The 27,190-nt window shown below is 37.5% G+C and overlaps 2 protein-coding genes across 4 annotated transcripts in view; one reads left to right on the forward strand and one right to left on the reverse strand.

Moving 5' to 3' along the window:
• The window catches only part of UCHL5 (ubiquitin carboxyl-terminal hydrolase L5), a 51,924-nt gene extending 50,086 nt beyond the window's left edge, over positions 1-1,838 (reverse strand). Inside the window, exons 1-2 of one of the 2 annotated variants that reach the window (XM_011934206.1) lie at positions 1,260-1,838; positions 811-1,141 (exon numbers count right to left, since the gene is read on the reverse strand). In XM_011934206.1, coding sequence (XP_011789596.1) covers positions 811-1,087 — 277 coding nt within the window. In that variant the 5' untranslated portion in view covers positions 1,088-1,141; positions 1,260-1,838. The remainder of the gene's footprint in view (positions 1-810; positions 1,142-1,259) is intronic. The other variant, XM_011934205.1, reaches the window with a different exon arrangement.
• On the forward strand, positions 1,048-26,218 carry TROVE2 (TROVE domain family, member 2). 2 transcript variants are annotated; one of them, XM_011934203.1, is made up of 9 exons: positions 1,048-1,401; positions 10,418-11,022; positions 16,024-16,244; positions 16,700-16,846; positions 17,117-17,254; positions 21,537-21,653; positions 22,365-22,478; positions 22,741-22,887; positions 24,807-26,218. In XM_011934203.1, exons 2-9 carry the CDS (start codon positions 10,443-10,445, stop codon positions 24,957-24,959), a joined length of 1,617 nt encoding a protein of 538 aa, XP_011789593.1. In that variant the 5' UTR covers positions 1,048-1,401; positions 10,418-10,442; the 3' UTR covers positions 24,960-26,218. The 2 variants fall into 2 exon arrangements, with proteins under 2 accessions (XP_011789593.1, XP_011789594.1); XM_011934204.1 differs by having other exon boundaries at positions 1,240-1,395; positions 24,807-25,494.
• Positions 26,219-27,190: the final 972 nt, after the last annotated feature.

Raw genomic sequence — 27,190 nt, forward strand, 5'->3', positions numbered from 1 at the left:
CGTGAAAGTTTTAACATCGTAGAATCAGTAATACTTGGGAAATGTAACAGATAAAAACGTACTGTCCAAAGAAGAGACTAAGAAGATAAATAGGGAAGGATAAAAAGTCAAATGTGCTGATTATTTAGGACGGAAGGCATTAAACACAGCCAGAGAGAAACTGTGAGGAAAGCATGTGGCTTCTAGTCTAGAACACTAGCTCAAGAAAACTCACTTCACCGGAAGCCAGAAATGAGCAGAGAGCGGAACCAGTGAAGTGGCCTTTCAGGCCCACGCACTCGGCGTGTGTGGACGTCCCGAAGAGCTATTCACACATTCAGGGCGTTCTGCTTTGAGTAACCAGAATCTCGAGTTCCTGGGCGGCTTAGGCCGCAGACACCTCACCCTTGAGAAGGCACACCCTAGGGTGGCTTCTGCAGGACTAATGGCCTGAGCAATGCACTTGACCACACCAGCCCGGGATAAGGTGCGCGCCGCAGGGAAGGGGCAGTGGAAAGGACAGTATGTGCTTTAAGAGCCTGGGGAGCGAGGGTCCTCAAGTCAATTACAGGATTTGGGTGCCAGGTCCTGAGGATATAGCAGGCACAAGACAGACACGATCCTTGCCCTCGTGGTGTGGCTCTTCAAATTACTGTGGAAACGACTGTTTCGAGCTGAGGGCAGAAAACCTACATTTCCCCCACCCGGACTCCAGGTTCCTGAAGTCACCTCTCCAGATGCGAGGCGGCGGTGGCCGCAGGGAACCACTCCATGCCCAGCTTGGGCCTCCTCCCATGACCCCAGGCCCAGGACGGTCCCCTTGGTTCTCACCGAATCCTTTAATGAGCTCGGTGAAGACCCCGGGGTCGCTTTCCATGAGGCACCACTCCCCGGCATTGCCCGTCATGGCCCCGGCCACACACCGCCCCGATCCACCTCTCGCTCTCGGCCGCCCCCCGCACCAGCTGCGGCCAGCCACAGATCTCAGCAAACCCGCCGCCGAGCTCGTCCACCACACGTCACCCCGCCTACTTCCCGACAGCCTCCGGGCGCCGTCACCTGCAGCGCGACGGAGCGCGCGAGGACGCTCTAGCCACCCTAGAGACATCGAAACTCTTCCCAGGCCTTGCACCACCCGTAGCGGATTCGGAAGGGCTGGGGCCTGAGAAGAAAGGGCGGAGATTCAGAGCGCCGAAGGAGGTAACATCCGGGATCCTCGCCCCACTGGGGCGGAGGCGGGGCAAAAGAAGAGGGGCGGGCCTCGTTCCCGGGAACCGAACCTGGAATTCCCCGGCGGCAGTGGGGCTGTTGCTGTCGCCGTCGCTGCCTATCGGTCTGCCGTCTCTTGTCGTTTCCCAGCGCTGCGCAGGACTTCTCCTGGCGGCGCTGCGGGTCCAGGTGGGGGTCGGCTGCTAGGCACAGGTGAGGACATTGCGGGAAGCCGGCTGGGAGCCTTTTGTGCTGTGTGAGCGGCCCCAGGGACGCGCAAAGTCTGACCAGTCCTCCATGTCTCTCACCCGCATCCCAGGGGCTGAGGCTGGGCAAACGCCGCGAAATTATCGCTCTTCCCCGCCTCGCTTCCGCGCCTGCCCACCCTGGGAAACGGAACCAGCATCGCGGTAGGGACATCCTCGCTAGGCCTGGCCGGACCATTCCTGAGGGTGGGCCCTTTCCGAAGCCGGACCGCTCCTGCTTGTCGGCATCGCTCCCCGCAGGCCGACGTCGAGAGGGCCTGCTTTACTCCTCCTCTTTCTCCTCCTCCCGCGGCTTCTGCGCGGAGAGGCGTCGCCCGGGATCTGGGTTTTGGAAGAAGGATCTTTGTGGGAAGACAAGGCGAATTTATCACAGAGGGAATAACGAGGGAGAGGAGAAAGGTCTGTCCTACAATCCATGGGGCTGCTAGACTGGTGCAAGGGGATGCGATGCGTCAAGGGAAAATTAGGTTGAAAACAAATGTCGTGTATTAATCTAAAAACATTTGGAATGATTCTAAAACTGGATGATGAGTTAAAACCCAATATTTACTAAATTGCCCTCATTCAACAGGCTCTCACAGAGTATTCTAGTGTTAAGATTGAAGTTTTTAAGAGTGTATTTGTTAAAGTCTTTAAGTGTATATTTACTCCTTAAAAGCTGCATATTTCAAGAAAGACTTTTGGCTTCCAGAAAAAAAAAAATAAGTTTTAGTGGATAAAACTCTGACTCCTTCCTTCTCAAGTAGGTGACCTGTGCCCTGGAGTTAGGGAGTCTTGTGCTACGGATTATGTGAAGCCTCGAAATAAACATGGTAAATTTTATGAGGGAAGCAACAGAGCAGCTTTTGTGTTGAAAGAAGTCTGAGTACGTTATGGGGTAGAAGCCAAAGTTTGTATGAAGTATTGGTTTAAAAAAATTTTTTTGTAACTTTCTTGAAGTTTATCTCCGGAAACTCTGCCCTCAACTTGGAGAGTGGGGGGATTCTGTTCAGTGTATTTCCTTGAGATATTAATTGGAAAGGTTTAAGAGGCACAAGAGTCCAGAATGATTGGCATCAGAGCCCGAAGTAGTTTGTGGTATTTTTTTAAATCTGTAATATTGCTATGAACTTGAAACTGTTTTCTGTGCAGAGTGCATCAAAACTAAAATTTATTTGATACCCAACTTAATTAACATGGTACCTATTGTAGACCAAACTGAAAATTTAGCCTTTGGCACAATCAAGAAGTAAGCAGAGGAGGGGGTTAAAATGTCTTTCATTATGTTAACATTTGATCCCGAGAGTTTCCATAAAAAGCCAGATTTCTGGATCTTTGAGAAAAATGAGATCTGGCAACTACTATTTCCATACCACGTGGCCACCGGTTGGCAGCTCCCCTCAGACTAGCATGCTGTCATTTTTGCCACAGTTCCTTCCTCATCAGTTTTTATAGCATCACATTGATCAGTGGATTTAAATACCTGTATCATGGGTAAGCAAACCTCTATCATGGACCCATTTTTGTAGTATTGTTTCTTTACATTTGTCGTGCACTCTCATAGATTGACAAATCTTTGACTTCGTTTATAAAGGAATAATCTGCAAATGTCTTTGACTTCTTGAGATGAAAGGCAGCATTTTCAAATTATCAAGAGACTTTGGAAAGATGTTGAGATGTGTAAATTCAAGAAAAATGTAGGATTCCTTGGAAATAACATATTAGTACTGATAGAAGATACTGTACATGCTGTAGTTCTGATGATTGTGAAACAAGTGCTATTATATAATGTGTGTTATTAGCATTTCCTGATTTTGCATTCTAAATTAAATTTTAAAAGTAGAGAAATGAACAATGCATAAAATATCCACAACCAATTTAAAATGTGGCCATGCTTGGCTGGGTGCGGTGGCTCACACCTGTAATCCCAGCACTTTGGGAGGCCCAGGCAGGTGGATCACGAGGTCAGGAGTTCAAGACCCGCCTGGCCAACATGGTGAAACCCCGTCTGTACTCTACATACAAAAAATTAGCCGGGCACAGTGGCAGGTGCCTGTAATCCCAGCTACCGGGAGGCTGAGGCAGGAGAATCGCTTGAACTTGGAGGGCGGCGGTTACAGTGAGCCAAGATTGCGCCACTGCACTCCAGCCTGGGCGACAGAGTGAGACTCCGTCTCAAAAAAAAAAAGAAAGACAAATGTGGCCATGCTTTTAATATTATAGTATTGTAATATTTAACTTCTCAAGAATTTAATTTATAGAGATTTAATACAACATTAGTTGTATGGTGTGTTTTAAGAGCACTAGATAGATAGGTCAGGCCCATCCAAAGAATTAACTATATTTTTTTTGTTGTTAATCTGGATTTACAACACTTGATTATCCAGGAATGGATTAACTGATGACCAGGTTCTGACCTCACTCACTGCCCAATTGCCTTCTAAACCACTGATAATGGAGCTTAAGCTTTGAGGCAGGAGATGATGGCAGTTGGAGAAAGAAGAAATTAAGTTGCTGTGTATGTCTGTGTGTATCTCAAATTGCTTTTAAAAGTCAAATATAAAAATTGTAGGGCTAAATATAATTTTTGTGTAATCAATTGTATTGGTGCTCTCCGTTATGATACAGATAATAGCAGGGTTATTTAAGTGCTTGTTTATTTAAATAACTTTCCAAATATATTTCGCCTGGCCAGTTTTTGTGTTTTTAATAATAGATTTTTAGAATATAATTCACATATCATGAAGTTTACCATTTTAAAGTATCCAGTGCATTGGTTTCTAGTATATTCACAGAGTTGTGCAGTCATCACCACTAATTTCAGAACATTTTCATCACCCAAAAAGAAATCTCCTACCCATTAGCAGTCACTTCCCAGTGTTTCTTCCCCATGGCCTCTGACAACCTTAGACTAATGTACTTATTTCTATGAATTTACCTACTCTGGAAAATTCATATAAATGGAATTGTAATACAATATGTGGCCTCTTGTAACTGGCTTCTTTCACTTGGCATAATGTTTTCAACGTTTGTTTACATTGTGTCATGTATCAGTACTTCATCCCTTTTTATTGTCTAATAATAGTCCATTGTGTGGATATACCATATTTTTTCATCCCTTCATCAGTCGATGGACATTTGGGTTGCTTCTACTTTTTGACTGTTATGAATAATGTTGATAAAAAATCTGTGTACAACTTTTGATATAGATACATGTATTCATTTTTCTTAGGTGTGTGGTGGAGTTCCTGGGTCATATGCTAACTATATTTAACCTTTTGAGAAACTGCCAGACTGTTTCCCAAAGTGGCTGTGTTATTTTACATTCCCACCAGCAGTATATGAGCGTTTCATTTTCTCTAAATCCTCACCAACACTTAATATTATTGTTTTGATTATAGCCATACTAGTGGATGTGAAGTGGTATCTTATTGTGGTTTTGATTTGCATTTCCCTGATAACTAATGACGTTTATCGTCTTTTTATGTGTTTACTGGCCATTGGATAATCTTCTTTGGAAAAACACCTTTTCAGATTCTTTACCCGTTTGTGTGTCTTTGGAGTAATATTCACATCTTTGCCTATTTTTACTTGGGTTATTTATCATTTTATTAAGTTGTAAGTGTTCTTAGTATATTCTAGATACAAGTCCCTTATCGTATGTATGATTTGCAAATATTTTCTCTTTTTTTTTTTAATTTTTTTTTTTTTGTTGAGACGGAGTCTCGCTCTGTCGCCCAGGCTGGAGTGCAGTGGCCAGATCTCAGCTCACTGCAAGCTCCGCCTCCCGGGTTTACGCCATTCTCCTGCCTCAGCCTCCCAAGTAGCTGGGACTACAGGCGCCCGCCACCTCGCCCGGCTAGTTTTTTGTATTTTTAGTAGAGACGGGGTTTCACCGTGTTAGCCAGGATGGTCTCGATCTCCTGACCTCGTGATCCGCCCGTCTCGGCCTCCCAAAGTGCTGGGATTACAGGCTTGAGCCACCGCGCCCGGCCAACAAATATTTTCTCTATTCTTGGATTGTCTTTTCACTTTCTTGATGGTGTCCTTGGAAATACAAGTTTTAAATTTTTATAAAGTCCAGTTTATTTTTTTATTTTGTCACTTTTGCCTTTGTTGTCTACGTTCCAACACTAATTCTGTAACACCAGCTGGGTGTCCCCCACTTCCGTTTAGTTCTGACACTAGCTACCCAGGGTTGGCATCAGATCCCACAAATTAAAGGACAAGGTCCCCACTAAGAATGCCGTTAATTTGGACGCCAGCTGTAAATGGGGTCCCCAGGCTACTCACACTTCTGCCCTGTGCATTACAATTTCAAGACTCCCCATAATCCCCTCAAGGCTGATAATTCGCTAGAATGAGTCACATAACTCACTGAAAGTGCTTTACTTGCAATTACAGTTTTATTATAAGAGATACAACTCAGGAACAGCCAAACAGGAAGTAGACACATATGGCAAGGTTTGGGGCAAGGAAAGGATGCAGAACTTCCATGCCATCCTTGTGAAATGTGGGCACATCACTTTCCCAGCACATCAGTTTTTGTTCACCAAGGATGCTCCACTGAGTATCGATGAACAGAGTTTTTATGAGGTTTTGTCACATGGGCATGATTGATTAAATCATTAGCTGCGTAACTGAATTCGATCTCAAGTCCTCTTCCTTTTCTAGGTTAGCCTGACCAGTTTATTCCTCTAAACATATGGTTGGTCTTTCTAGTGACTAGCCCCCATCCTGAAGCTTTCTAGGGGCCCATGTTGCCTCATTAATGTAACAAAGACACTCCTGTTTCTCAGGAAATACCAAGGGTTTTTGAAACTTTCTGCTGGGTATTATGTACAAAGGCCAGATACTCTCTCTTATAAGATGCCACAGTATCCTATCACTTTGCTAAATTTTGAGTTTATTTGTGTATCACACTCAGTGACAAGAAGGAGAGTAGCTTGAGACATGTTATTCTCTTTTCTGTCTTTAAAAATATGAATATGACTCTGGTAAATTTATACAATAAAGTAGAAAGGTGTCCTGGCTGCTAATAATGTTATCTGTTCCACTGTTTTATGTTGCACTCTGGAAAGTACAGTCGCAGAAGCATAGGAAAAGCTAAGCATTTTCTGCTGCAAAAAAAACTGAAAGGGTATGTCATCAGGGTTGTCATTTATATCATAATATGCAAAAGGAAGAGTCTGTGAATAAATAACTTGATTTCTTCTAATGGGGATTATAAGGATTATACTTAGAGATTACCTCTTAGACATCCTTTATAGATTTAGAAGTTCATTTTGCTGCTTGCTCTAGAAAAGTGCTTGAATACCTTGTATTAAATATATTAGAAAAACAGAAATATTGTTCTAAGATGACATTTTTACTCAGCATTCACTACTTTTCTTTAAAACTTTATTTTTTCTTGATTATATTTTTTACTACCTACATATAGTACATTTATTATTCTGATCACAGAATTTATCTTAAATACTTGTATTATATATTGTATTACACATATTGAGGCTTTTATTCTCAAAATGTGTTATGGGAAAGAGAAACCAATTGTGCATGATTATTTGGGAAATGATTCAGAAAGTCAACTTTAATGATATTTGGCTTTAAGTATGTATTACTAATTACATAAAAGCAATACAAAAGAGGAGACAAAAATGATAAGATTTGGTTTCTACTCTCAAGGGAACCAATAATGTAGCTATATGTGGTCACAATGAATAATACAAAGAAAAGAATTTGAAGGGAGAGGGAATTTTGAGGTTTGGTTTGGGACCTTTTAAATCCCACCAGTTGGTCCTTGGTACAGGAAAGCAGGTGTAGTAGAATTATCTGATATTAGATGTCATTTCAGTGTTACTCATCTAACAAATATAACTAATAAGCAGAAGTAGACAGGTTGAAGTGCCACCAGAAACTGTTTTTATGAAAGCTAAGGGAGAGACTAGCAGAGTCTATGCAATGTGAAGATCAGAAAAACATAGCATTTTCTACTGGAATTGGCAATTAAGTTATCAGTCTTTGTGAAGCATGTTAGTCTTCTTAAAGTGTTTTGGATCAAAAGGTAGAGATAAAAGCCAAATTGAAAAGAGGATAATAATGAATAGGAGAACAGGCATCTACTGCACCAGGAGTTTCAGCCTGTGCTGTGTTCAGTAACTATAAATTTGTCCCTAATAACTAATATGATCATTACATCTCTGATACCACCTGAGACCCAGGCTTCCACTAACATAAGCAAATTTGTACTAGAATCTTAGTTGGAATATCCCAACACAATTCAGATCACTGTACCCCTCAGTCACATTCACAATGTGAGGTTCTCCATTATTCCATGCACTTATCCCCCTACACCACTATGTGTTCCCCTCTCTGAGACCCAGTCTTTCATTCCTCCCATCTCGACCAAATTTCTCCACATACCATTTGGCATTCTACATCTCCTGTCAGAGGGGAATGTGTCAATTTCCTTATCCCTCACTCCCTCAAATCTATCTTTACCCTTAAAAGATAAAAGAAGTATCTCTTTTGCTGTTAGTAGGCCAGTCTCAACCTGGATGCTCTAAGCTCATTCTGTCTCATTTCTTTCAGGAATCTAATTCCTTCAGTTGTCCCCCTTCTCTACTGTATCTTCAGCTCTCCAAATTGAATCTTTCAATCTTAGCATCTTCCTGTTGAAAAAGGTAAAAAGATTTTTCCTCTAAGTCCCATCCTTTCTCTTACTTTCATTCATAGTTTTTGTGTCTACAAAAGAGTAGTCTAGCTGTGAAGTTTCCTCCTCACTGCATATCCTCCTGATCTCACTGTAATCAAGCTACTTCTTGTACCACTCTACTGCTTACTCTCACTAGTCACTCCTACTTGCTAAATCCAATGATCATTTTCTAGCCTTTTATTTACTTTTCCTCTGACCATTTAAAATTACCAACCATTCACTCCTTTGAAGTTCTCTTCCTCGTGGTCCATTAGTTTTCTTCAACTCTGCGCCCTCCTTTTCTGTCTCTCTTTAAAAAGCCGTTCTCTCATTAGCTCTTAGTTGTTAATATTCACCAAGATTTTATCCTTAGCCTCCCTCATAATATATAAACATGGTCAAGTAAGGATGGTCTTCAAAACAAAACTTCTTTTACCTTGTGTTCCTCTTTAAGTTACGGCCATATCTGTCAACATGTCTGTATGGCTCTACAGGATGCTTAGACAGTTTCTTTTCTAGAATATAAAGACAGATCAGGATTTCAGAAACCTCTTCCTGGAGCGCCTTCCCTAAACTTTATCAGTTTTTTAGTTTGTCTTCTCTGCTCAAATCTTTCTGGATTATTTAGACAGTATTATTTTATACTCCCTTGCTCACTCATAATACTTTTCTACTATAGCACTTAATTACAGTTTGCAATGTGATTCTATCTCCATAAATGAGTGTGATTTCCCTGCGATCAGGAGAACAATTTTTTTTTCAGTTTCTTTAATGGCAGAGAAATTGCCTTCATGTCTTACACATAGTATCTATTTAGTAAATGCTGGTTGAAGTTTTTGTTGGTTGTGCTGTTTTGTTTGCCATGGACAGAAGCCCAGTGCACCGAAATAACATGACAGATTGAAGGACCTCAATAAACAGTGATACTGTACTAAGAATAGTGGTGGACTGATGATGAAGTGACAATTGTGGGTCCTCCACTAGAAGGATAAAGAGGGATATTGTTTCCAGATAGCTAGTTCTAGGAGTTTTAGAGCTAATGGAAGGAGTAGAGTGAGGGTAGTTACAGATGACATAAAACAATAAACCTAAAAATGGCTTAAACAGTAAGATACATTTATGACATAATAGGAAATGTATAAGCAGGGCAGTTTCAGGTAACCCAATATCAAGGACCTATGTACTTTGTTTTTTTCTGTTCTGCCATCTTTATATATTGGTGTGCCATTTTAAGCTGGCTTATCTCAAAGTCTCAAGATGTTTGTTGCCACTCCAGGCATGACTTGCAAATGAAAATGTCAGAAGGCAGAAAAGGGAACATTTCTTTTTTTTAAGAGCCTGAGCCCCCTTTTGAGAATGAAGAAAACCTCAAAAGTGTTCTCAGCTGATTTACCATGTCGTACTGGCCAGAGTCATGACACATGCCCAACTCCCTATACCAGTCATGCGGCAAGGAGAGCACCATGATTATTGGGCCTGGGTCGAGCAGCAGCAGCACCATCACCTGAGAACTTGTGATAAGTATATATGCTTAGGCCTCACTGGAGACCTACTAAATTATGGAAGAAACTTGGGGCAGTGCCTGGGAGGGCTGACCCAGCAATCTGTGTTTCAGTTAGTACTTCTAGTAATTTTGATGTACACTGAGTTTGAGAACCACTGGCTTAGAGCAATAAAGATCCATCCCTTGGGGCTAGGGAAAGACCTAGCCTCCTTTGAAGGATATGAGGCCAACAAGAGGAGAAGGGGGAAGAATGAATGTTAGATCAGCAACCAAAAATGTTTACACAATTCTTCAGGGAGTACGATCTTTCTTAGTACCCGCTACTATTGCTGCCCTCCCTTCTTTTATTCTCTGTGTGGGCCTCAAGACACCATACTGACCTGCCTGCTTAATCTCTGAAGCAGCACACTGTATCTCAAAAAGATGACTCCTCAGTTGCTTCTGATTATCAGACCACTGTGGCTATAATCTTGTTTGTTTGCTGTGAAGGGCTTTTAGTTTCTTTAGGTTATAAAAATAGGAATATAAAACAAAAACATTTTAAAAACTTAAGATATTACCAGTAGTCGTTTCAAAATATTCAGATATGGTTTTTTTCTTTCATTTTCTGCCTTTCCTGATTTTTCTTCAGGACATTTATATTGATTTTGTACTAAGGGAAAAACTATCGAACTTAAAAGATATTGTTAAAAGAGTTAATAACATTTCAGTAAACCTACATTTTGTTTTCCTTTCTTAATTTTATTGTGCCCATCTAGTTGTAATAACATTTTGCCTTTTTGATAGGTTTCCTAAAGACAAAAAAAAAAAAATGGAGGAATCCGTAAACCAAATGCAGCCATTCAATGAGAAGCAGATAGCCAATTCTCAGGATGGATATGTATGGCAAGTCACTGACATGAATCGACTACACCGGTTCTTATGTTTCGGTTCTGAAGGTGGGACTTATTATATCAAAGAACAGAAGTTGGGCCTTGAAAATGCTGAAGCTTTAATTAGATTGATTGAAGATGGCAGAGGATGTGAAGTGATACAAGAAATAAAGTCATTTAGTCAAGAAGGCAGAACCACAAAGCAAGAGCCTATGCTCTTTGCACTTGCCATTTGTTCCCAGTGCTCCGACATAAGCACAAAACAAGCAGCATTTAAAGCTGTTTCTGAAGTTTGCCGCATTCCTACCCATCTCTTTACTTTTATCCAGTTTAAGAAAGATCTGAAGGAAAGCATGAAATGTGGCATGTGGGGTCGTGCCCTCCGGAAGGCTATAGCGGACTGGTACAACGAGAAAGGTGGCATGGCCCTTGCTCTGGCAGTTACAAAATATAAACAGAGAAATGGCTGGTCTCACAAAGATCTATTAAGATTGTCACATCTTAAACCTTCCAGTGAAGGTAAGCATAAGATCTTCATTGGGAAGAAGGGTGGGTAAGGGCTATCCAATAAATAGCTAATTTTTATTTAACATAAGACAAGTGTGTAATATTTTCTAGAAATAGCCTTTCATTCTCAAAACATGCATTAATTCAAATATGTTTAATGCCTTCCCGGGATTACACACCTACCACAGGCAATCCAGACATTAATAATCAAGAATCAAATGACGAGTTTATAGATTAATAATCTGAATCTTAAAGTGCCACTGTCTTAACTGGAATGCTCACCCAAGTGATTATGGACTGTGTAAGTAGCATGGACAGATTAAAAGTTGCAATAATCCTTGGATATGGGTACGATCATTAGAAGGAACTGCTTTTGAGTTCCAGCTTTGCCAGTTACTCAGCAGATATTCAAATTTGGTCTCAGTATAATCGTTTGTAAAACTTAGGTAACTGTACACAACTATTCCATAAGATCATGTATAGAAAACTGCTCTGTAACCAATGAAATGCTAAGTAGAAAAGTAAAACAAAAAAGTTGCAATAAGCAAAACAGCTCCTTGCCAGTAGGTGGCAGATGGCCATGCTGTACCCACTTCTCTAGCCCATTCTTTTTTTTTCCTCCCCATCTTCCTAGGACATGTGTTCCTTGGAACCTAAAGGGATATACCTTATATAGTGCTGAACTTAACAATTCAGGAAGTTAATTGTTTTCAGGCAGTCAGTCAGGGGACCTGATAACTTGGGGCAGTTTTTCTGTATCTATGGAAAGAGACTTTTGAAAAGTTAGTTGACTCCATAATAATTACTAGTCCTTTTAAGGAAAGAAATAAGAAAAACTCTTGGGCAGGAGTAATTTGAAGTGTAAAGTTCCACAAAAATCAACAGGTACAAAATTTGACATTTTTTTTTTTTCAACCGGAAGTGAAACTTTAAAAGACAGCCACTCAGAAGGGTGGGTTCACATTTCAGTTCTGTGGCCCTAAGCCAAGTAACAAGCTGAGTTTCTGTACCTTCATCTAAAAAGGAGGGTAAGGAGAATAAGCTTACAATTATTGAGACTAAATGTCCCAGTACCTAACATATAGTAGAAGTATACTTTGGTTCTCTCTTTCTCCCTTCCACACATACCTTTATGTACAGAATCTCTTCAGTAATTCCTAACTTATCATTTTAATTATAAGGGGAATTTTTCAAATGAAATGTGAACAATAAATTGCAAGTATTTATATGTACAAGCATTTTATTTTGATTTTATTAGATTACATGTTTTAAAATAGTTGAATAATATGGAAAAATATGACGCAGTCCTACCCTTCAAAAGAAATAACTGCGTATCAGCAGTCCCCAACCTTTTTGGCATTAGGGACTGGTTTTGTGGAAGACAGTTTTTCTAGACAGTGGGGAGGGCAGGGTGGTTTCAGAATGAAACTGTTCCACCTCAGATCATCAGGCATTAGATTCTCATAAGGAGAGCGCAACCTAGATTCCTCACATGCACAGATCACAGTAGGGTTCGCGCTTCTATGAGACTAATGCCCAGCTACCAATCTGACAGGAGGTGGAGCTCACTTGCCTGCTGCTCACCTCCTGCTGTGCGACCTAGTTCCTAATAGGCCATGGACTGGTATCCGTGTATGGCCTTGGAGTTGAGGACTCTTGCTGTATATGATATGTTGTAATTTACTCCAGATTTTTCCTAAACATGTATTACTGTGTTTCACTAAATTTTGTTATATGCCTTCTATGTTTCAGTAAAAAGTATATTATTGCTATTGCTATTGCTGTTTTTTTTTTCAGGTCAGTAGAAATAGTTGCATATATACCATTGTATGACTGTAATTTATTAGCTAGTCTCTTATTGACAATAATTGTTTCTGGTTTTTTAATACTGTTATTGACAACAGTTGTTGCTGGTTTTTTTATACTGTTACAAAAATACTACAGTGCAAACTCTTGCATAGAGTACATACTTTCATAATGGTTAAATCCACAAACAGTATGTGAAGGATCAGCGTACCCACATTTGAACACTGACTGTTGTCATTATTTTTTAATCTATTTCAGTAGAATCATGAAAGATTCTTTGAATTTACATTTTTGGGCAGAAGCTCATCTTTTCATGTGCTGATTTTTATATATATACACACATATATACACACACCTATATATACCTATACATATATATGTGTGTATATATAGATATATATATGTATGTGTATATATACCTATATATAGGTATATATATTTTTTGTATTTTTATATATAAAAATATTTATTATATATATATTTTGTATTTTTAGTAGAGACAGGATTTCACCATGTTGGTAATGCTGGTCTCAAACTCCTGACATCAGTTGATCCGCCTGCCTTGGCCTCCCAAAGTGCTGGGATTACAGGCATGAACCACTGTGCCTGGCCCTCAGCAAATATTTATTGAGCACCTACTATGGATAGACACTGTTCTAAGAACTTGGGGTTCATATAACAGGAGTTGATTATTATGTACAGTGCATGCATTTTTTCTTCTTTTTTTTCTTTGTCTTTTTTTTTTTGGTTGGGGGACATTTCTGGCACACTAAAGTTTGGAATTTTAATGTAGTCAAACTTATCAGTGTCTTCATAGGTTTATGTTTTGTGTAAGGATTAGAAGGGCCTTTTCCAACCTAAAATATTTATCTGTGTTTTTTTCCTAACATTTTCATGGTTAAGAAACATTATTTTTTTACATTTAAATTTTTTATCCAAATATTTGATCCAACATAAGAAGGACTTAGGCATCCAGCTTTATTTATTCGTTTGTTGAGATGTGTCTTGCAAGTGTGGAGCAAGTACTATAGACTAAGAGAAAGACCGCCCATTACTAGTCTAATTGGACCAGTTTCTGAACTTGTGAAAATAATTATTCTGTGCTTTGTGTTTTTGGTCTATATAATGAGGAATTAGTACATGCTCCCTAAACTTCCTTCCACACATAGGATTCTTTAATTTGAAACTGTTGAGGGCAGAACTCGTAATTGAAACCATGTTAGTAATAGTAATATCACATTGGACATGGAGAATCCCTAGCATTTCGAAGTTTAAAAATTTGGAAAAACTGTAAGCAACAGAATTAATAGTATTTTAATATCTTAACTGTAATGTGTATTTATAACCAATAAAACAAGTCAAAATGTAATTCAAGTAATCAGGTATGGTATTTTTATTGTGCATGCACTGTGTGGCCAGCACAATTACAGAACTGGGTAGGATAAAACTGCTTTAAGGAATTTTTATTTTCATTGGAAAAACAAAATAGAAGATATACTCACATGAAACATTTACTCATTTAAGATGATTTTGTACCAAAATCTGGAAGATAGCAAGAGTCACAATACTTGAGAAGTTCCTGCATGTTAGTGTTAACTTTTGATCAAGTTATTTAGAATTCAGCCGGGCGCGGTGGCTCAAGCCTGTAATCCCAGCACTTTGGGAGGCCGAGAGGGGCGGATCACGAGGTTAGGAGATCGAGACCATCCTAAAAAATACAAAAAAAACTAGCTGGGCGAGGTGGCGGGCGCCTGTAGTCCCAGCTACTCGGGAGGCTGAGGCAGGAGAATGGCGTGAACCCGGGAGGCGGAGCTTGCAGTGAGCTGAGATCCGGCCACTGCACTCCAGCCCGGACGACAGAGCAAGACTCCGTCTCAAAAAAAAAAAAAATAACATAATAGGCTCAATTGGCATAGAGATGTGTTTCATATGGCCTATACAGTATTTTAGGGTAAAAATGAATTCTTTGTCATCATCTTTAAAAATCAGAAAACATAAAAACTCATATTCTGGCTTCTCTTGAAAGTAATTTTGTTTTATTTTGGCAGCACGAAGTCGATACATGGCTACACCACTTGACAGGGCACACTCTGTTCAGTCACCACACCCTCACAACTGTCTGTTACATCACTGTGGTGGTGTTTTGTTTTTTTGTTTTTTGTTTTTTTTTGAGACAGAGTCTCACTCTGTTGCCCGGGCTGAAGTACAGTGGCGTGATCTTGGCGCACTGCAACCTCTGCCTCCTGGGTTCAAGTGGTTCTCCTGCCTCAGCCTCCTGAGTAGCTGGTATTACAGGCATGCGCCACCACAGCCAGCTAATTTTTAAATTTTTAGTAGAGACGGAGTTTCGCCATGTTGGGCAGTCTGTTCTCGAACCCCTGACCTCAGGTGATTCACACACCTTGACCTCCCAAAGTACTAGGATTACACGTGTGAGCCATGGCGCTCAGCCTCACCGTGCTGGTTTTATTTCTTTATTTTATTTGCCCTTCCCTCATAGACATTTTAATGTTGTACTCCAATCCCTGCTGTATTACAGAAGTGGTGAAACTAAGACCTAGAAAGACCACCATTCATTGGCAGAGTATAGGCTAGAACCTAGAACCCAGATTTTCTCACCCCCGATCCAAGGCTCTTTTCTCTTTCTTCTATTGGAAGAAATTGTGGAGGGAATCAACAAGTTACTGTTTTCTTCTTCTTTTTTTTTCCTTTGGACCAGTAATACTTCTCAGCTATTAAAACACACTGTAAAAGAACCTACCTACCTGTCCACTTCTACTTATTTCTGCTGTTTGTAAATATACATATTTTATTCAAAAGCAAAGAGAGACAAATGAATATAATTAATATAAGATAATACAATATAATACAATATTAATTGAGATACATCTGTACTCTTGTGAGTTCTGAGATTATGGACCTGAAACTTTCTAATGGTGGTGTCTTTGAAAAGAAAGAAAAGCCTCTGTAACAAAATTACTCAGGATACAGATTTTTTTATTCCAAAGTCTCATATTTAAATAGTAATAACTGAATAAGAAAATTAATTCACCCCATTTGCTTAATTGTTATATCATGAAAAGCAGCATCCCAGTGTAAGGGCGTTAACTCTTGTGTATCTAGTTATAGAATGCATTTTGAGGAAACATGTTCTATTTTTTTACTTGGTAATCCTGCATGCTTTTTCAATTCTTTATCTTGTTAAAGGACTTGCAATTGTGACCAAATATATTACAAAGGGCTGGAAAGAAGTTCATGAATTGTATAAAGAAAAAGCACTCTCTGTGGAGACTGAGAAATTATTAAAGTATCTGGAGGCTGTAGAGAAAGTGAAGCGCACAAGAGATGAGCTAGAAGTCATTCATCTAATAGAAGAACATAGATTAGTTAGAGAACATCTTTTAACAAATCACTTAAAGTCGAAAGAGGTGAGTGAATTATATGTTACAGCATGTGATTAAACATGAGTAATTTACTGTAGGTGCTAAAAGGATAAACTTGGGGTAGCTATATATTTATACTTCTAAAAAGAAATTATTTAAAATATATCTTGAAATTAATGTCTATTTAAAACACGTACCATGATGTTCAACATGATGTAGGTGGCATTTGTGTTAGTTTCACTCCAGAAAATCTACTGCCTTGCTAATTAAAAAAAAAATCATCTATGCATTTCCTTCATAAAATATACTTCACTTCCTTTTTCTAGTAAAAAAACTTAGCTTATTTGATAAGCCTTTGACTTAGACATTTTCATTCTGAAAGTACTCTGAACCCCAGATGAAAGCCTGAGACTATATTATGAATATTTATTGATATAGGTGTGTTATACTGATTTATTTTCCCTTAATTCCTGGTATTTCTACCTATGTTATTGCAATAGGTATGGAAGGCTTTGTTACAAGAAATGCCTCTTACTGCATTACTAAGGAATCTAGGAAAGATGACTGCTAATTCAGTACTTGAACCAGGAAATTCAGAAGTATCTTTAGTATGTGAAAAACTGTGTAATGAAAAACTATTAAAAAAGGTAAGCATTATCAGTGTTCTTTGTTAGCTACTACTAACTGAAAAAGTGGCTCCTAAATTTTAGAAATGTAGTCAGTACATTTTTAAGGTATTTCGAGATGTTCATTATACCAAATTGCATTATGGCTCTTAAGTGTAAGTTTAATACATTTTCATTTTTCTCTTTGCTGTATGAAATGTAGTTATTTGCTACAATAACACAAAAATCTAAGGAGTATACATAATCACTATTTTTTGCTAAAATTTTCCTTATACTTTGTTTTGTTTCTAGGCTCGTATACATCCATTTCATATTTTGATCGCATTAGAAACTTATAAGACAGGTCATGGGCTGAGAGGAAAACTGAAGTGGCGCCCTGATGAAGAAATTTTGAAAGCATTGGATGCTGCTTTTTATAAAACATTTAAGGTAGTGATATGATTTTTGTTTTAAAACAAATGACTCAAGACTTAATATCCTTTGTAATAATACATTTTAAAGGTAGTATTAATAGTTTAATCATTTTTTAATTAGGTATTCATTTGTTTTTCTTTAGTTCATACGAGGTGGGTATATAATTAATATTGTGTAAGTTTATGAGTAAAGTATTTCTCTTTACCTTTGGGTAGCAACTAATTATTCTAAGATCATTTCGGTAACTTAAGTTACTAACTGTATTAGTTTGTTCTTGCAGTGCTATAAAGAAGAACCTGAGACTGAGTAGTTTGTAAACAAGAGAGATTTAATTGGCTCATGGTTCCAAAGGTTTTACAGGAAGCACAGTGGCTACTGCCTTGCTTCTGAGGATGCCTTGGGAAACTTAACATCATGGCAGAAGGGGAAGCAAATACGTCCTTCTTCACATGGTGGCAGGAAGAAGTGATGAGCAAAAGTGGGGGAAGCTCCTTCAGATCTCGTCTGAACTCATTCACTATCACAAGAACAGTATAGGGGAAATCACCCCCGTGATTCAGTTATCTCTACCTGATCCCACCCTTGAACACGTGGGGATTATGGGAACTACAATTCAAGATGAGATTTGGGTGGGGACACAGCCAAACCATATCAACAATCATGGCAGAAGAGGGGATATGGTGCTAAGCTATTAGACTGCCCCCATGATCCAATCGCCTCCCCCCAGGTCCCACCTTCAACACTGGGGATTACAGTGAACATAAGATTTGTGTGGAGACACAAATCCAACCCGTGTCACTAACTTTAGAAATTTGCCTTCCTATCAGGTCCTATGACTTGGTCCTCTGTTTTCCCCATTAATTGGTAGATACAGCTCATCAGTCTTGATAAAAAATGAGGTTTTTAGTCATGGAAATCTCACACCAAAGACAGAAGCTAAAAAGTCTTGCTGTATAACAAAATACTAGCAACCAAATTCAGCAGCAAAATAAAAGGATTACATACCATAACCAAGTGATATTTATCCGTGGCATACAAGGATAGTACAACATACGACAGCCAATCAATGTAATACATCACATTAGTAGAATGAAGTGATAAAAACCACATGATCATCTTATTGATGCAGAAAAAGCATTTCACAAATTTCAACATTCCTTCGTGATAAAAAGAAAACCACTATATAAACCTGAAAGTAACTCCGTCAACATGATAAAGGCCAGAGATTTAAAAAACAAAAATGTTTAAACCCCATAGCTAATGTCATAATGGTGAGTGATTGTAATGTTTTCCCCTAAAATCAAGAAAAAGACAAGGATGCCCAGTTTTTCCACTTTAATTCCACATAGTATTGGAAGTTCTAGTAATAAGGCAAGAAAATGAAATAAAGACATCTCAATTGGAAATAAATAAAATTATCCTCAGATGCCATGATCTCGTATTTAGAAAAAACACTAAAGAATCCACCAAAAACTCTAAAGTTAAAAAATGAATTCAACAAAGTTACAGGGTATAAAACCAACACATAAAAAATTAGTTGTATTTCTATATACTAGCAATGAACAATCCAAAAAAAGAAATTAATAAAACATTTCCATTTACAATATCATCAAAAAATAAAAGACAGGAGTAAATTTAAGAAGCTGCAAGACTTATACACTGAGAACTGCAAAACACTGCTAAAAGAAATTAAGTCATGAATAAATAGAAACACATCTGTGTTTGCAGATTGGAAGACTTAATATTGTTAAGATGACAATACTATCCAAAGCAGCCAATCTACAGATTTAATGCAATCCCTTTCAAAATCCCAATGGCATGTTTTACAGAAATAGAAAAACCCATTTTAAAATTCCTAAGAAATTTCAAGTGACCCCAAATAGCCAAAACAATCTTTAAAAAAAGAACAAAGTCTGGAGGACTCTTCAGTAACTCTTTCAGTTACCACAAACCTGCAGTAATTGAAACAGTGTGGCACTGGCAAAAGAATAAACATATAGACCAATGAAATAGAGAGTCCAGAGTTAAAACCTTGCATATATGTTCAGTTGACTTTTTTTTTTTTTTGAGACAGAGTCTCACTGTGCCACCCAGTTTGAAGTGCAGTGGTGCAATCAGCTCACTGCAACCTCCGCCTCCTGAGTTCAAGTGATTCTCATGCCTCAGCCTCCCAAGTAGCTGGGATTACAGGCATGCACCATCACACTCAGCTAATTTATTCCATTTTTAGTAGTGACAGGGTTTCATTGTGTTAGCCAGGCTCGTCTTGAACTCCTTGCCTCAAGTGATCCACCCGCCTCCCAAACTGCTAGGATTACAGGCGTGAGCCACTGCACCAGGATGTCAGTTGACTTTTGATGAGGGTGCCAAGATGATTCACTGGGGAAAGGACAATCTTCAATAAATGGTGTTGGGAAAACTGCATATTCACATACAAAAGAATGAAGTTGGACCATTGTCTTATACCAATACAAGAATTAGTTCAAAGTGGATCAGTGACCTAAATTTAAGAGCTAAAACTAGAAGACACCAAAAACACAGGCAGCAGAAGAAAAAATAAATTGAACTTCATCAAACTTAAAAATTTTGTGTATTAAAGGATACTACTGAGAAAGCTAAAAGATAATCTACACAATGGGAGAAAATATTTGCAGACCCTATATCCGATAAGTGCCTAATATCCAGAATACTGAAAACTACAAATTCAGCAAAAGTACAAACAACCCAGTTTAAAAATGGGCAGAGTACTTGAATAGACGTTTTTCTAATGATATACAAATGAGTAATAAGAATATGAAAAGGGCCAGGTGCCCTATAATCCCAGCACTTTGGGAGGCCGAGATGGGTTGATCACCTGAGGTCAGGAGTTCGAGACCAGCCTGGCCAACATGGTGACACCCCATCTCTCCAAAAAAAAAAAAAGAAAAAAATTAGCTGGATGTGGTGGCGGGCACCGGTAATCCCAGCTACTCATGAGGTTGAGGCAGGAGAATCTCTTGAACCCAGGAGGCAGAGGTTGCAGTGAGCTGAGATTGTGCCATTGCACTCCGGCCTGGGCAACAAGAGCAAAACTCCGTCTCAAAAAAAAACATGAAAAATACTCAACATCATTAACAATCAGAGAAATGCAAATCAAGATGACAGTGTGATACCACTTCACATCTAGTTGGATAGCTAATACCAAAAAAGCAGAAAACAAGAATTGGGGAAGATGTGGAGAAATTGGAACCATAGTGTATGGTGGGAATGTAAAATGGTGTAGCCCCTGTGGAAAACAATTTGGCAGTTCTCAAAAGTTTAAACGTAGAATTACCATACCATCCAGCAATTCCATTTCTAGGTATATACCCAAAAGAATTGAAAACAGGTATTAAACAGATATTTGTTTACGAATATTCATAGTAGCATTATTCACAATAGCCAAGAGTTAAATGTATTCTTGTCTTTTATTTTTGATGCTATTGTGAACAAATATTTTCTTAATTTTCTTTTTTGAATTGTTAATTGCTAGTATATAGAAATACAACTGATTTTGATGAACAACCCAAATGTTCATCAGCAGATGGATAAGCAAAATGTGGTATATATAACGGAATATTATTCAGCCTTAGAAAAGAATTACATTTGATACATGCTACACCATGGATAAATCTTGAAAAGATTACAGTAAGTAAAATAAGCCAGACAAACAAGGACAAGTATTGTATGATTGCATTATATGTGGTATCTACAGTAGGCAAATTTATAGAGACAGAATGTGGAATAGAAGTTGTCAGGGGCTAGGGAGAGACATGGCACTGGGGAGTTATTACCTAATTGGTACAAGTTCTATTTGGGATAATGAAAAAGTTCTAGAAATAGATAGAGGTGATAGTTATACAACATTGTGAATGTGCTTAATGCCACTGAATTATACATCTAAAAATGGTTAAAAAGGTCAAATTTATGTTACATTTTACCACAATAAAAATTTCTTACTAAAAATTGATTTTACTTCAATGAGGAAAGATTTTAAAAATAGGATGGTAACTTATTTAACTAAATTTATTGAATAGGTTCTTACTTCGTTTGTTTTACCTGTAAAAGCTAAGCATTTTTATTATTACTTTTTAAATTTTCAATCATAGCTGCTATGCCAGATGAGCATTTTTAAATAGTTGTCAATTGGTATATCAAAAATCTGAAGGCCTTTTATTATAGTCTTTTTAATGTAAGATGATAAGTAAATATGATTTAGAAATTTAATCTACTCATAATTTCTATTATGCTTTTAATGATTGTTTTGTTTTCTCTGTAGACAGTTGAACCAACTGGAAAACGTTTCTTACTAGCTGTTGATGTCAGTGCTTCTATGAACCAAAGAGTTTTGGGTAGTATACTCAACGCTAGTACAGTTGCTGCAGCAATGTGCATGGTGAGAACACCTAAGACAATTTTGCCACTCTAAAAACATGTTTACTGTAGAACAAAACTATAAGTTAAATAGTGATTAAGAATTACGTTTTCACTTTCTTCTGTCCTTTCAGCTTGTCACATTTTTTATTTTATATTTAAAGATAATGGTGTAAAGCCAAAGTGTTACGTGTGTAGAAAAAGTATGTCTAGAGAACAAGCAGAATAGAAATTTTAATTTTTACAACAAAAGATTAAATATTAATGGATTTTTTAGGAAGTAGATAATGCTTAGATAAAATGAAAAAAAGACAAAAATTTTTTTTAATTTATTTTAAAAATAATGCTTAAATTATTTAATGATATGAAACTTAAAAGATCTGGGAACTAATAGAGTGTCTAGGAGACTTTAGTTGTATCTTGACTGTCAGTGAATAACAAACAGATGAATAGTAGGCAAACTTTTTAGCTTCTTTACCGGGGGTTTATTTCTTACCTAATAAAATGAGAAGAATATTTACTGTATTTGCTTCAAAGGATAGTCATGACAGCCAGTTTTTTTGTGAAAGTACTTTGAAAGCTGTACTACGGTTACTGTATAGTTCTAAAACACACTCATAAAAAGTTAAGAAATAAACATCAGTGTTTCTTTTAAACATGAAGTTGGATAAAATTCAAAATACTGTTATTTCCCGCCAAATTTGCTGAAAATTACTGCCATTGAATTTTTCAGGTTGTCACAAGAACAGAAAAAGATTCTTACGTAGTTGCTTTTTCTGATGAAATGGTACCATGTCCAGTGACTACAGATATGACCTTACAACAGGTTTTAATGGCTATGAGTCAGGTAAGAAACTGTGTTTTTTAAGTTTACTTAGTTAAGTTTACATAACATGTAGAATGATTTTATATTGATGTCATGTATGGTATTAATCTGTGAGAACAAAAATTTTTTTGTCTTAAATTTCTCATGACAAGTACAAAAACCGAAAATATATATGCAGGCTTTGGGAAGGCTGTGTATATTGGTGCTAAACAAAATGAGACTGCAAAAACTAGTATTATAAGGACTTATTTACTTATTTATTCATGCTTTTGTTCTGAATTAGATCCCAGCAGGTGGGACTGATTGCTCTCTTCCAATGATCTGGGCTCAGAAGACAAACACACCTGCTGATGTCTTCATTGTATTCACTGATAATGAGACCTTTGCTGGAGGTGTCCATCCTGCTATTGCTCTGAGGGAGTATCGAAAGGTAAAACAAATTCTAATATGGTTCCTCACCCAAAAAATATTTCAATACTTGATTTTTTTTTTTTTTTTTTTTGATTTTGTTAATAGGTGTGAAGTGGTATCTCATTGTGGTTTTGATTTTTTTTTTTTGAGACAGGACCTCATTCTGTTGCCCAGGCTGGAGTGCAGTGGCTCAGTCATAGCTCACTGCAACCTCAACCTCCCAAGCTTAAGTGATTGTCCCACCACAGCCTCCCAAGTAGCTGGGACTACAGGAGCGTGCCACCACGCCTACCTAATTTTTTGTGGGGATGGGGTTTCACCATGTTGCCCAGGCTGGTCTCAAACTCCTAGGCTCAAGTGATTCTCCAGCCTCGGCTTCCCAGAGTGCTTGGATTACAGCCACCACACCTGGCCATTCTTGAGTCTTATTCACTTAAGGTTTTCAAAAAATGTTACTACAAGTAGTTCTGTATCTTATATAGGAGACAATGTCCGTTATAGACTCAGCAGTACTTAAAATAAGAAAAAGTATTGGTTACACATATATAATTTAACCAGTTTCCATTGCTAAACATTACCAAGAATATCCTTTGCAAACAGTATTTTTGGTAATAATCAGAATATTTGTTTTACCTTAGCTGTAAGTTTTTTTTAAATAATTCAGTGTGCTCCTTGAAAAATTGAAAGTATTAGTGAGTTTTCCAAAAGGATTACATAAAATTAAAGCTATAATCTATGCTCTATGTTTTATGGACATATCTGTGTTCTAATCAGTATACTCCCGTTGAGCTTTCTGAAATGACATAAATCGTCACTCTCCAATATGTGTTGCCACTAGTCACATGGGACTTTTGAGCACTTAAAATATGGCTGGTGTGACTAGTAGAAATAGAACTTGTTGATGAAGAGTAGTGGTTCTCAAAGTGTGGTTTCCCTACCAGCAGTCTTAGCCTCACCTGCGACCTTAATAGAAATGCAAATTCCTGAGGCCCAACAGAGATCTGCTGAATCAGAAACTCTGACATTGGGACTGTGTTTTAACAAGCCCTCTGGAGCATTCTGATGCAGGCTTAAGTTTGAAAGCTACAGGTGAGGGAATAGAATTTTTTTTTTTTTTTTGAAGAAATGGGATCTCCATCACTGGAGTACAATGGTGCTATCATAGCTTACTGTAACTTGAAATCCTGGCCTCCCAAAGCACTGAGATTACAGCCATGAGGCACTGCCCAACCAGGATAGAATGTAAAGACTGTTTGGTTGTGAGTCCCGAGTCTTTCTCTTACTCTGTGTGGACCTGAGCAAATTATTACTGATCTACATCATAGTAAGTTATAGTCCTTACCTCTTACATTTGTTTTAACAATTACATTAGATGTATTATTTAAAGAGTTCATTGTAGTTTTTCATGTGTATACATTCAGCAATTGTGGGTTTTTCTCAAAAACTCAATTATTTTAATCTCACATGTAGCTGTAGAGGACAAGTTCTTACATGGAACATGTATATATCGCACATACCAGTCATCAGCCAAAAGTTGATCATCCCAGAGAGCTATGTCCTTATATTTATATATACTCATACACACTGCCCCAGCATTTGATATGTTGATAAAAATATCTGGCACCCTTAATACCCTGACAGGTTTCGTAAGTACAAAGTGCCTAAGCTACTCAATAATGTATGCTGCAGCCCATAGAACAAGTAAAGTAATTGATGAGAGAAGTAGAAATTTCAGGCAGATTCTAATATAATTTTATTGTCCATTCTTCTAAAATTCCCATATACTAGCCTTAAAAGATTGACTCCCCCCCCCAAAAAAAAATGGACTTTGTAATTAAAAAGCTCTGGTAGAGAAATGTTAAAGTGATTTAATTTTGGAGGTATTTTGTGTTTCCTTACATACATGTTTCTAATATGTATTTTGGTCTTTTTCTACAGAAAATGGATATTCCAGCTAAACTGATTGTTTGTGGAATGACATCAAATGGTTTTACCATTGCAGACCCAGATGATAGAGGCATGTTGGATATGTGTGGCTTTGATACTGGAGCTTTGGATGTAATTCAAAATTTCACATTAGATATGATTTAACTGTAAGCAGCAGCACAATCCAGCGATCCATTGCCATCAGTGATCTCACTAAAAATATACAGCTACTTCCCAGCTAATCCCCACCCAGTGAATGATGATAGTATAGTATGTGCATAATGGAAAGTTACCTTACCGGAAAAAAAAAAAAAAAGGAGGAAAAATAAGATGGGCCCAAAGGTCTGTCTACTAAACTAGCTCTTGGGGAAATAGCTTCAGGATACTGTAGTTTCCTCTATCTGATAGAGAACTTTTTGTTAATAGACACTGTAAAATAGTTTTGCTTTGTTGAATAATACATGTGTATTTAAAAGAGGTAAGAGCAAAAAGTGTAATTCCACATCATGTCACTTGAGAAGTGCTTAACGTTTTCTTAAACGTTTCCATTGGGAAAGGACAGCTTTGATAATGTCCAAATACTCTGAAATGCACTAGACCATGTAACTGTGATGGAATATGAAACTTATCTGTAAACTTTTATACCAAGGGGGTAAAAAAAAAAAAAAAAGACATTTGATTAAATTATGAATGAGTTTTACAAATTCCTATCAGAGTTTTACTAAGATCACACAAATAACAGCTTTCTTATTCAGTGAAAAAAATATTTTATTTCTGATGTTTTATTTGGACTTGTAGAACATGTTACCATTCATCAGAAACAAAAGGCAACCCCTAGGAATAGACTAAGTTTGTGTTGGCTGAGGAATTCTGTTTGGTTTGCTTTTTTTTTTTGCTTTGTTATATTTTATTGCCACAAGGGGTGTGACTTGATAATGATTTCCTCTGAATTATAATAACATAGCCAGATGTAGTCTCACACTTTTTCATACTCTTAAGTGAAAATAACATAAAATGTTTCAAGCGCTTAACTCCCCCTCATTCACAAAGTATAACAATTAAAATCTCAGCTATAACCGGTTTAGCTTTTTGCTTACTTTTAAAATAAAAATTTTTACTTGTAACTATTTTTTTAGTCAATATTTTTAAATTGTATACAGGTCAATGGCCTGTCTCTTTGTCCATTATTCATTTCATGGCAAAATACTCTTCTTTGATAGTATAAATAAATAATAAAGCAATCTAGGTCCTTCAGGTTTGAAAGGCAATTTTTGAGTAGCATATTACCAGATAGCCAATCACTAGGAATTTTTTTCAATATTATTTGTATGTATGAAACTTTTCATTACACTAAAGTGCATTATTTTCTTAAGCAAGTATCCTTCATTGTGAGGTTTAACATTAAAGCAATCTGTTGAAATGCCGTTATCTTTGCTCATAATTTTATTACAGTCATCTAAGGTAGCTTACACATAAAACCTGTTTGTGTATCTGTTGTTCTCTAAATATTAAAATGAAGATTTACTGAGGGTTAGTAAGATCCTTCTCACTGTTATGTGAAAAGTCAAACTGTAGTTAATGTAAATTATAGCCTTTTAGGTGCTTGGGGGTCAGAGGTTTTATGTTTTTTCATAAAGAGGGACTTTAGTAGTCTGAGGATTTCTGTACATATTTTCTTCTGTTTTATGTGAAATTTGGGCTCTAGGAATAAGAAAATGTCCTTTTCAAATTTATTTGACATATTAATGCTGGTTGTGATACGAACCCATTCCTTCAAGGCAACTGGTATCAGTTTTTAAGTGTAATTTACCTGAGATATTTTTGTTCAGCAAAGCTCATCGTAGCACCCCCACCCCCACTTCAGATATGCATTGCTTCTGATGTTGTTCACATCTTTAACCCTGTCAAGCATTGAACTGAATATATTAGCTACTTTTGACACATTAAAGTATTATGTTCAGATTGAATTTAAAGTTTAAAGAAACTAATAGAATTATGTAATAGTGAATTCTTTAAGTAAACCCAAAATCTTTAAAATTGTAACATGATCATTTTATTCCTAATAGAAATGTTAAATAGAATATAGTACAAAAATGCATTACCTTCACTTGTGTACTATTTCCATAATACTTTTAGACAGATATATCTATGAGTTAATATTAAATCCATCAAGGATACAAGATTGGATGGATATGACCTTTCTGAAGTATTTAGGTAGGTCTAATTAAATGGACTAGGGTAACATTTAAGAAAGAAAGGATAAGTAGGAGAAGCTACCACAGAAGGTAACTTTTCAAATCATGGCACATTAGAGCTGGAAGAAACCTTAGAAACCTAAAAGCTAATTTTTAAATTTTTGTTAGAGAGCTGAAGTCCAAGACGAGAGTGTGATTTTT

This window comes from Colobus angolensis, unplaced genomic scaffold (genome assembly GCF_000951035.1).
Source record: "Colobus angolensis palliatus isolate OR3802 unplaced genomic scaffold, Cang.pa_1.0 Scaffold132, whole genome shotgun sequence".
NCBI classification, from domain to species: domain Eukaryota; kingdom Metazoa; phylum Chordata; class Mammalia; order Primates; family Cercopithecidae; genus Colobus; species Colobus angolensis.

Bases quoted from the DNA above. Each gene is read 5' to 3' on its own strand.
- TROVE2 (XM_011934203.1), top strand. From the start codon at position 10,443: ATGGAGGAATCCGTAAACCAAATGCAGCCATTCAATGAGAAGCAGATA. The intron at 17,255-21,536 runs GTAGTGATATGA...TTTTCTCTGTAG, and splicing joins CTTTTTATAAAACATTTAAG to ACAGTTGAACCAACTGGAAA. The intron at 22,479-22,740 runs GTAAGAAACTGT...GTTCTGAATTAG, and splicing joins TTTTAATGGCTATGAGTCAG to ATCCCAGCAGGTGGGACTGA.